We start from the raw sequence: 12,000 nt of genomic DNA on the forward strand, positions 1-12,000 counted from the left end.
TTATGGTCCATTTTGGCTTGTCAGATGATTATTCACTTTCATTACACAAAATACAAGCCATGTTGGGATGCAACAAAATAAAAAAAATCATAGATAATGTAGACCGAAATTGGTCAAATGTACATAAAAATATGTTCAAGGGTGTTGATCGTGGTAAGCATGCTGTTGTTCTCATTGATTTAGAACGTGTTGCTGACACAGGTTTTTCAAAATAAACTATTAAATTTCTCAGTTTTTGTTTAACACATAAAGCGTTTGATTTATTTCTCTTTTTTTTCACACTTTGCACAGTGTCCCACCTTTTTTTTGGAATTGCACTTTAACAATTAATTGTAAACTATAAAAGCATCTGAAGAGAGAAAGAAAACTTCAGAGCACCAGCATCCTTTCATTTCCACTCGTGGCCACATTGGACTAAGATTGCACTCCTGATTTAATTGTCTTAGATGATCATCAATCATTGCAGATCAAATTCGCACATTGTTAGGTAAATAATTAATGCCTGGATTTCACCCCATACCTTGTCTGTTGGCGACCTTTCCTGTTAGTAGTGTTTAAAGATTTTTATTATTGCCTCTGTGTGCTTACTGCAGCATCAGCAATGTCCTCTGTCTACCCTGGTATTATCCTTCAGGACACTATAATTATGTCCCGTCCTCTCGTCTGACTGCTGCATGCACATATTATCTGGTCCGGTAAAGAGGACGAGAGGAGATGGAACAAAAGGCTGAGTTTAATGTTGGGAGAACAAGTCACAGTAGATATTTTCCTCTCTTTCCGAAATAAACTCCCTTACCCCCCTTTTCTTTTGATGATTTTGTCTGTATATTTGTTTCTTGGCTTTATCATCTGATACCTTTTAGATTATCTACTCCCTTTTTCATCCTTCTCCATCCTCTCGTGTTTTTGCCTCTTGTTTTTCTCTCCTGTAGGACAAGGAGCCTCGTGGGATCATCCCACTAGAGAATCTCAGCATCAGGGAAGTAGAGGAGCCCAGGAAACCTGTGAGTGTTGCCTCATTAGAGACCACAGCCTTGGCTCAGATATCTGTCTGTCCATGTCCGTGTTTAGAAAATATTCCCAGTGTAAAAACATTTCTTGGTCAAAACTAATTATCTTCCCTTTGTCCCTCCTCCAGAACTGTTTTGAGCTCTACAACCCCAATCACAAGGGCCAGGTGATCAAAGCCTGCAAGACAGAGGCAGATGGGCGTGTTGTGGAGGGCAACCATGTGGTATACAGGATATCAGCACCCACACCTGAGGAGAAGGAGGAGTGGATTAAATCCATTAAGTAAGATTCGTCCTAATAATGATGGCACAATCCCTCTATCAAATAGTTATTTGTGGTTTTTAAAATAGTTTTTTTTTTTTTTTTATGGATTAAACAATCGGCATATGAAATATTTACAGTCACAGTATTTGTGGTAAGCTAACCAGCTGACTTGATGTAGCTTTACATTAAACTTACAAACATGAAAGTATTGACTTTTTTTCATCTAATCTTCAGTAAATGAGTCATGATATTCATGACTTAAAAATCCATTCCCACAAATTCAGTTGTGTACTGCATAAGTTGAAAGATTTCATGGCCAGTATTTTGAGCTTTAATACCCCAGCAAAAATGGATTTGTTCTGTGAAGACTGTTGTTTTTTGTTTTCTTATTTTGGACTGGTTTTCCACCTTTTTCGTTTGGTTCTTTTGAAGGTGTAGCTCAACATAACTCTGGATTTGATATAATTGCATTTTGAGCAACTCAAAAGATACTCAATCCCATAGACACGTGAATATTAAAAATCATGGAAGACAACGTTAGCTTAAATGTATTCTTGTGTATATTTCAGTACCCCATTTGATTTACAAGGTAAAACTGACAGTAAAAATGGGGTGTCTTTGTGTTAGAAACCATAAATAGCACTCACAACCCTGCTGTTAGTGACCTAAATGCTAGATGCTCTGTAATCACCGGCATAGAAAATGGTGCAATGTCAAAGTGAGTTGGCTCAGCAGAACAGAGCTCTTGTGTACCGTGATATAGTGAATTCACTCCTCCTGCTTCTCTCTCCATACCATCAAAGAGTCTTCTCGGGGGAAATGATTAGGGATAAATTACTGCTTATAGCACACCAGGGGTGAACCAGAAAACCCATCCAGGAGAGGCAGCTCCAAACTGGGTTGATGCATTCACAAACATGGAGGGTAATGAGCCATGGATAGACTTTCTAAGAATATTCTGGTTCTGGGGAGGCTTTTTATGTAAATCATGATTTTTTTTTTTCTTCTGTTTTTTGTCTTTCCATATTCTTAAGCAGAGATGATGACAGAGGCATCTGCTTATCTCTAGTTGGTAACATGCAGACCTACATGATGCTAGGCCAGCTGGTTGACTTCTGGTTGTCCATCTGAGTTACTGAATGCTTTTATTAAAATAAAAAGTATGTCATCTTAGATTTCCCATCACATTAGATATGTCAGGTATTTCCATGTTTGCATTGACAGAAATGATGAAAAAAACGTTAAATTAGTCATGGCAGTCTTGCTTGGATTCGATCATTTTATGGTGGAGTCAATGCTTCATGAAAATTCGTTGTTGAAAACAACAGAAAAAGACGGGCATAGTCATTGTACGTAGACTCATTCTTGAGTGTGTGGCATTACAAAGGGAATAAGAGATATCCGCAGTGGGGGGTTGAGCCTCTTCTCGCTTTGTGCTGGTGCTAACAGGATTTAGCAGCCGTGAAACTGGGCTTCTCTGCAGAGCCCAAATGGCTTCCTGACTCACTCGCTCTCATTGTATGCTGCCTCTCCATCGCTCTGAAAAAGGGGAGCGAGGGAACGGAGAGGAGCCAGTAATTTTGAGCACCATTGTTTGCCCTCCTTCAGGCCAATAAACCTACAGAGAAGCAAGAGGAAAAGTGTGCGATTTTTGTATTTTACTACGTTCTGGGCAAGGTTCTGGAAGACTAACTCGTTCCAGCAAACCAGAATACTGAGAAAAAACTTGGGAGGGGTGGGGGGTCTCATCTTCTGAAACCATGGAAACCAAACTAGGTCACTGCACAAACTTTTTTCTTTTTTTTTTCCCGATCTAGTTAAGGCAAGGGTCTGTATAAATGTGCCGACATTTCCATATCAAAGATGTTTGAGACCCTCCTCTCATGTGGCCTTATTTATTTTTTGCTGTCCTTTGATTTGCTTCTCTAGGGCCAGCATTAGCAGAGACCCGTTCTACGACATGCTTGCCACCAGGAAGAGACGCATCGCGAACAAGAAGTGAAAAGGGACAATCTTGTGGACCTCCACACCCCTCCATCTTTCTCTCCTTCATTTCATGAAAATGTAAACAACATGCTGGGAAGCTGTTACACCTCAGAATTGTCTGCCCTGACTTCAGGGCGAAGCTCAGTTTCTTCCCTGGACTGTCTACAAGTTATTGGCACTTGTTGGGAAGACATCACGCACTGCTGAGAGGACAGCAGAGCTCCAGGAAAAAGAAATACATGCACGTGGTTCTTTCATGGAGCAGCAAAACCACCAACCAGCCTGTTTGTGTCCATCTCATATTCCACCCTTATCCCTCCACACCAGGTCATAATAAGTTGATTTTTTTTATAGCACAACTGCCATGTTTCAGGTGCACATGCATGCATGTGGTCATCATAGACAAATATGTTTGTGTTTGTGTTTGTGTGCAGCCGTGTGCATGCTATCAGTGCACACAGCATCTATGGGTGCATAAGTGGTGCAAGTGTTCCATCCACTGTGCTTTAAGAAAATCTTGTTGAAATTCAAAATCAGAGTTCGGATGGGCGGTCATCAACTTGGAGGATTAAACATACTCGAGGAGGATGGTACAAAAAAAAAAAAAAAACAATGGACACATTTGGGGGATGGTGGTTGAATCAGTGCTGTATAAACTCAGCTGGACCGTGTCGTCATCTCACTCTGGTGCTGCATTCTTCTCTCCAGATGCCCTGCTCAGAGTAACCTCAGAACAAGCCGGCTTACATTTAGGTTTCAAAACCGTTACAGTCTTGAGTCAGCTGGGCTGATTTCATTTATTTACATGGAGCAGAGACTTTTGAAATGTGCATCCTTTTTTATTTTAGTTTAGTAGCAATGGTGCTTTTGCTGAGGCTTCAGATTAAACTTCTTTTTGGACTTGAAGTTGTAATCCTTAAGATTTCACAGCTTGCCAATTTGCCACTAATCTTTTGTGACTTCATGATAAAAGCCTCCCTTTAACCGCTTTTGATGTGAAGCAACAGGAAATGTTGAACACTCGGATGTGACATCACATCGTAGATGAAGGCATGTAAAAAAACTCACAAACAAAAAGTGATTAAGTGAGGTTGTAATCAGAAAGCATGAAAATGAACTAAGTACGATTAAACACACCGGAATAACATTTCCATACATGTTGCAGATTTGCCATCATTGCACTTTAAGTTAAAGAGGTCTGGACACCAGCAACACTTGCAGTATATAGAATAAGTACATTTGTTCTTTCATCTTATGTATATACTACAAGTGTCTTTTTATTTCCAGGCCTGCATGCACGTTGGAGGTGGGTGAAGTTGTGCCAGAAACCCCTACTCCACTTTTACTGGCATGCTATAGGATGGAATTAACCTTAAAATCCTAAAATACCAGAAACATTTGTTTACCATGACTCTCGATCACGTGAAGGCAGATTATAAGTCAGCAGGAGAATGGCGGACTTTCGTTTCTGATACTGCAAAACCTTTAACTTGCTGTTGCTAAGAGTGCTGACCAGAAAAAGTATTAAAATAAGATATGAGATCTTAAGGATTATAACTTTGAAATGACCTTCATTTTAGAAAGTCTTTTCTGTCTAAAGGGTGTGTTTGATTAATGGCTGTGCAGACACACAATAGGTACCAGTCCAATTAAGCTTTTTATTTCTCCCCTATTTTCTTCTCTATTGCCTATGTTAATTAAACTCAGTGTATTGTTGTGATCCAGTTTGCATTCGGTTTGTACTCCTAAAGATCCTTGCTTGCTTTGTGTTCCTCTTTAAGAATTTCTACGTAACAATTGACCATAATTTTTTGTATTTATTTTCATTTGTGACATGGTTTAATACTACCTGTAAATGTTAATCAGTGTAAGCTTAAGCTATGTATGTATATATGATGTATAGGTTTTCCGGTCTCTTAGTTGAGGTATGCACACTCTGTTTAACAAGTCTGCATTAGTTGAAGTTTGGGGTCTTCTTTGCAAAAGCCTTAAACATAATCATGAGTGGAGATATGATAATGGTTGTGATGATGATGAAAATTTTGGTCAATAACTGTGACAAAGCTCTTAATAAGCCATGACTGATGAGTGAGAAAGACGGTTGTATCTATAGTGGTTATGAAGATTATAGTTAATATGATGTTTGATGTTAACGGTAATGATTATGGCAAACTAATATCACTGATGATGAAAATATAAATGATAATGATGTCAAAAACGCCAATAGTTTTCTATGTGATTGTAAAATATAATAAAGGCCTTGTGTTCAAGGCTCAATATTATCTTCTACTGCTCTGCGTGGGCATGTAGTTGCATTAACTTTTATATTCTCTGTAAAAGATATTGGTCACGTTGTACTATAAGTGTATCTACATAAAGTATACATAAAGCTTATAGCAGATTCATGGTGTATTCATTATTGATACTAATCTTGACCTAATTTTTTTTTGCATTAAAAACATGCCTTAATTTATTAAAAGCTAAGACATTTCACAGTGACAAGCTTATATTGCAGTAAGCTTGTTACATTGCTGTGCAATTCAGCCTGACTGGTAGAATAACACGACCAGGTCCAATCAACAGGATAGATGAATGAAAACATATTGTATTTCTGTGAAAAGATGTAGATGAAAAATGGGTGAAGAGATGACCCCCCCTCCCTACTGGTTGCTCTGTTAAATATCTACAGAAGACAGTCTCAAAAACCAAATGGGTCAGTTCTTTTTTTTTTTTTAATTTCTTTTTATTAAACACAAAACAGAGTTACATTCTTGGCTTAAGATACAGATTTTTGTTCTTTTATACATTTCGAATTACACCCCCCCCCCACCCCCACCCCTTAACCTCTGTGCGTCATCCCACATGGTCAATCAGCAATAAAACGATACTGAGTCATTAATATACACAAATGCATCTTGCACCAGAAAAGTGGAAACAAAAAAAAATAATAATTTTCATGACAAATAAAACAATAACAATAACAATGTATATGCATATATGTACACACATTCCTACCATACAAAAATAAAAAGGCTTACACGATTTATATGTTTGATATCTGTAGGTCTTGGCCATCAAATCTCAATGCTTTACTCTTAGGGGCTCTCAGGAAGTGTCTTGAGCTTTTCAAAATATTTTATTAATGGGTTCCAAATACCATAAAAACGGTCATTGGGCCTTCTTAATGTGTATTTTATCTTTTCTAATTTTAGACACAACATTAAAGGGATACAAGGTAGTTTAGCGGCAGTATAGCGATCTCTATTGGTCAAACTGAAATTCTACACTGTCGTAAAAATGCCCATCTGTACACACCCACTAGCTAACCATCGTGGCGAATGCTGCCGTTGTGTTATTTAGTCAGTGCAGTTAAGTCATCTGATTCACAAGTGTAGACTGCCCACGTAAGATACTATAATCAGAGATTTTCTGTAGAGAGAACTCAAGATAATATGCTATAATCCTGTTGCTGGAGGAAGTGGCCGGGGACAGCTCGTCTGGGTTTCTCTGCTCAGGCTGCTGCCCCCGCGACCCGACCCCGGACAAGCGGCAGATAATGGATGTATGGATGTATGGATGGACTGTTGCTGATCTTGAATGGGATTCTTCCCTCATCATGGTGTATTCGTGGAGTGATTCCTTTGTATTAGCAGACACTTACAAAAGTTACTTCTTAGACAGATGTGCGCAGGCACTACCAACACACGCCGCAATAAACGCAGACTAGCTCTACACTATTCCGATTACAATCACAAATTAATCAATTTTCATGTGTAGATAACAATTCTTGTTCGGATCAAAACGCTATTCTTATTATAATCAGGTCAGTCCGTGTATTTCTGAAGCTAGGCTACGTCTCGAACTCAGGAGGAATTAGAGCACCGTCATCACCTGTCTCTTTACGATCTAAAACGCAGATCACTGTGGTAGATGAACAAGATCACGCTTGGAGAAATTTCACAAAGATGGGAAGTGCCAACATCGAACGTTTCATATTCAGTCTGTGAAAGGCAGAATATGAAACGCTTGGTGTTGGCTCTTCAACGCAAGCGAACACATAGCTACAACTACAGCTAGCATACAGTACCTAGCTAAGTGCCGTAAACACAAACGACTCTTCTCGCGCATCACGACACTTCAGAAGCGGGTCGCTCCTGCCGAAGTTACATGTGGGATTTTCAGCATACAGACCCCTGTTGGGAGCGAGACAGGCTTCATTCGCTTACTATTGACTTGTTTAACCTTCGTTAAACTCCTGAAGGCTATAATTTTAGGTGAAAATGCTACCTAGTGCCCCTTTAAATCAGACATCCATACAGATAATTTTGGTGGGCAAGAAGATTTCCAGTGTAAAAGAATTTGTCTCCTAGCTATCAACGTTGAAAATGCTATTATATCTTTGAACCTAGAGATACTTATACTATCAAGTGGCATGGTTCCGAAAATTGAGTTATACATATTAGGCTGACATTCTATTCCTATTACTTCAGAAATTGTTTTATAGACTCCAAACCAAAATGAGCTCAAAGATGGACATGACCAAAACATATGTGTTAAAGTTCCAGGGGCACTATGGCATCTACTACAGTTTTCATCCACATTGTCAAATATCTTTACCAGTCTAGCTTTAGAGTAGTGCATCCTGTGTAAGATTTTAAACTGGATAAAGGCTAAACGTGCACAGGATGTAGTCCCATTCACCCTACACACAGCCTCCTCCCATATACTATCTGGAATTGCCTCTCCCATTTCGTTATCCCACTTAACTTTCAACTTATCATGAATATTCTCCCCTTGCGAGGTGATTATAGAGTGAATTCTAGAAATGAGGCCCTTTAGATCAGGAGAAAGTGCAAACATATCATCCAAAACAGTAGACTCTGGTTCATTTGGAAAATTTGGTGTATTAGTTAAAATAAAGTGGCGAACTTGTAAATACCTAAAATGGTCTGAATTGTTAAGATTAAATATTACACAAAGGTCATTGAAACTTGCAAAAACCCCTTCCTTATAAAAATCTTTAAACCTGACAAGGCCTTGTCTTTTCCATCTCAAGAAAGTTGCATCTATGTTAGCTGGAATAAATGCCTGATTATGGCAAATGGGCGCCTGTATTGAAAACTGAGATAGACCCATATATTTTCTGAATTGATGCCAAATACGTAAAGTATGAGTCACTACAGGATTTGAAGAATATGATGAAATGGATAGTGGTACTCTGGAGGTTATTAATGCTGGGAGCGATGTTGAAAGGCATGAATTATTTTCAGCTTCACACCAGACATAATCTGATGACTGATACCAGTATAGTATTTTCTGAACATTAGCCGCCCAATAATATATTTGCAAATTTGGCAATCCCAAGCCTCCATCAGAGCGATGTTTTTGAAGAAATGTTTTCTGTATTCTGGGAATTTTACCTGCCCATATAAATGATGTAATACACTTATCAATAGACTGAAAAAAAGATTTCGGCAAAGAAATTGGAAGACATTGGAAAAGATAAAGAAATCTAGGAAGAACATTCATTTTTATACAGTTAATTCTACCAACCAATGTCAAATTAATGGCATTCCATCTCTGAAAATCAGACTTTAGCCTATCCATCAATGGGGTGAAATTTTTACCAAATAGTTCCAAAAAAGTTGGAGTTAAGTAAATCCCTAAATACTTAAACCCATCTCTGGACATAGAAAATGGAATGTCAGAATCCTGAATAGAACGAGCCTTGGCATTTATAGGAAAACACTCACTTTTAGTAAAATTCAACTTATAGCCAGAAAAAACACCAAACGTTTGCAAAGTTTTCAACACATGTGGTAGACTATGAATAGGGTCTGAGATGTATAATAATAAATCGTCTGCATATAAGGACAAGTTGTGGGTCAACCTGCCTCTTTGAATCCCACTTATTTCTGACTTTGACTTCAGCACAATAGAAAGAGGTTCTATAACCAAAGCAAACAGAAGAGGACTGATTGGTGATCCCTGTCGTGTTCCTCTTGTCACTGGAAAAAACTCTGAGTGATTTCTATTGGTAACTACAGATGCCTTAGGATTGAAATACAATCCACTCTCTAAAATTAGGGCCAAAACCAAATCTCCTCAAACAATCAAACAGATAACCCCATTCTACCATGTCAAACGCCATTTTCGCATCCAAAGAAATAACCACCTCAGGTACAGTATTGGATGATGGTGTGTATAAAATATTTAAAAGACGTCGCACATTAGAAAAGGACTGACGTCCCAAAATAAAACCTGTTTGGTCCGGGGAAATTACCTCTGCCATTACTTTTTCCATACGTCGTGCTAGCACTTTTGCCAAAATCTTCACATCACAATTAAGAAGTGAAATAGGGCGATATGACCCACATTCCTTTTCGTCTTTCCCTGGTTTTAAAAGTAAACTTATAGAGGCCTCTGTTAATGTTCTTGGCAAAGTTTTTGTATCTTTTGATTCATGAAAATATCCTGTAACAGTGGAATTAATTGCCTGGAAAAATGTTTAAAGAATTCAACTGGGTAACCATCTAGGCCTGGCGCCTTCCCATTCTGCATTTCCTGAATAGCATCCTCAATTTCAGTTGATGAAATAGGGAATTCTAATTCTGCTCTACTGACCTCATTTATTTTAGGTATATTCAACTGACTAAAAAAATCTGACATTTTTGTATTGTCTAAAGGCGCTTCAGATGAATACAGGTTTGAATAAAATGTCTGAAAAGTATGGTTAATTTCTTGTCAGTACTTGTAGAAGCATACAGTATCTACTCTGTACTGACACCACTCTGAAGAATAATCATCACACACTTTGTGCAGCACAGCACATAACTTGTCCATGTAAAAACAACCATTTAAACAAAACATGTGCAGTAGTTTAATGAAAAGTGTGAACATGAACAGAAATGCAGTATAACACAGAGCTTGTACATTTCATAAAAATGTAGGGAAGCCCTTTTAGCCAGAATCCTCTGAGACAAGTTTTCTTGTCATTTCTTTCAAGTAGTCTTCAGGAATAGCTCTCCAGGCTTCTTGAAGGATATTCCAAAGCTCTCCTTTGGATGTTGACTGCCTTTTGTTTCGTTCTCTGTCACGATGATCCCACACTGCTTTAATAACGTTGAGGTCTGGGCTCTGGGGAGGATTCATCCCTCCATAAGACCTGCTGCTACTGATTTTCAAGCCACTTCTGGTGTCCTTTGGCAGCCTTTTCTCCCTGTTTCGCCTCCTTAAGAATGACTTCTTGACAGCCACCCTTCCATGGACGCATGATGAGACTTCAGTGAACATTCGACGGATCAACGTATAGGACGGATACATCTCACAGGTCCTGGATCAGGCCTTTGCTGGATTTTTTTTTAGGACATCACTTTCACACATTGTTCATTTGTTGATTTTTGGCCTGCCACTTCTTTTGACTTCCACTTGTTCAGTTTCCTCAGATTTTTTCAAAGGCACATTGCACAACATGCTGAAATATGCTACGTTTTCAGCAATTTGTGCTTTGGGAATCACCTTGTTGCTGCAAAAATACTGTCCCTCAAACTGCATGACGCAACTTTATTGCAAACTCACTGTAACAAAGAGCCTAAAGATACAATTTAAAAATGGTTATTTGTTAAGTTGTCTGCTATGTGTAGACATGACACTGGTTCATGCCTTGAGTTAGTTGCTTTTTATCATGCTTGGAAAAAAATGAAGGAAAAGGCAACCAATGTCCCCAGAAAAACCTTGTATGACCTTCTGAGAACCTTAAGAACTATTGATTAAGATCACTTTAAAAGGTTACAAAATGGCTGGCAGATTGGAAGCAAAATCTAAAGCAAGAACCTTTGAACAGTACTGTGCTTTGGAAGATTGTGAGAACTTGCATTGGAGGGTTTAAGCTACTCAATCAGGATGATGGCAAAGACTTGGAATGATACAGTTTATTTGAAAAGAACATTCATCACTTGATTGACATATTCACATTTAATTTTGTGTGAAACAAAAAAAAACAATGTGTAGAGAATGACATTATGATTATGAGGATTTTATTGTTGTCATTTTCACTATCACTAATGACTATTACCGTGCAAAATGTTCCAAAACCAAACTGTGACTCCTAGAGATCTTCAGTCTAAAACAATATGAACACTGCATTCTAGTGGACACATTTAGAATCACAGCTCTAAAATTTCAAACGGGGCACAACTTCCCTCTGTGGGATGGCAACATTTTATTTGACAAGTCAATCCTCGCCATAAGAAAAACTCCTTATAATACAGTAGAGTAGCTACACCATGAGTAACACTCAAAAGATTAGCACGTAGTATGCAGCATCATCTTCATGGGAAAAAAATATATAATGTTGAAAATCTGTACATATCATATAAACGCTATAGCTGTATAAAACAAATATCTATGATTTCGACAGTAATTTGACTTTTTAATAGATTGGATGTTTGCCAACAGGACGTCTCAAGTTTCCTTTTCTTTGAAGACGTGAGCCTGTTATTCACTATCTGCTTGACAAATGCTGACTACAACAACCACAGCTGGATGTAAAATCCTAGAGAAACACCAGCGATTGTTCTTGTAAATTTATCACAATTGACTGTCTTTATAAGGGGATGTATCTGCTTTGTGAAAAAAAAGGAGTTACCTTTATCTAATGCAAACAACTTTATTTTCATTTACTTTTTCCGGGGTGCCAAGAACAACGGCTGTGTGATTGTGGTGCAGATACCACAAAAT

At 38.3% G+C, this 12,000-nt stretch overlaps 1 protein-coding gene across 1 annotated transcript in view; it reads left to right on the forward strand.

The window, feature by feature from the left end:
* Window positions 1–5,666, forward strand: part of cyth3b (cytohesin 3b) — a 35,671-nt gene extending 30,005 nt beyond the window's left edge. The window contains exons 11-13 of the mRNA XM_075453807.1: window positions 933–1,004; window positions 1,139–1,293; window positions 3,205–5,666. Coding sequence (XP_075309922.1) covers window positions 933–1,004; window positions 1,139–1,293; window positions 3,205–3,277 — 300 coding nt within the window. The 3' untranslated portion in view covers window positions 3,278–5,666. The remainder of the gene's footprint in view (window positions 1–932; window positions 1,005–1,138; window positions 1,294–3,204) is intronic.
* The last annotated feature ends 6,334 nt before the right edge of the window (window positions 5,667–12,000 follow it).

Source organism: Odontesthes bonariensis, chromosome 21 (assembly GCF_027942865.1).
Source record: "Odontesthes bonariensis isolate fOdoBon6 chromosome 21, fOdoBon6.hap1, whole genome shotgun sequence".
Lineage (NCBI taxonomy): Eukaryota > Metazoa > Chordata > Actinopteri > Atheriniformes > Atherinopsidae > Odontesthes > Odontesthes bonariensis.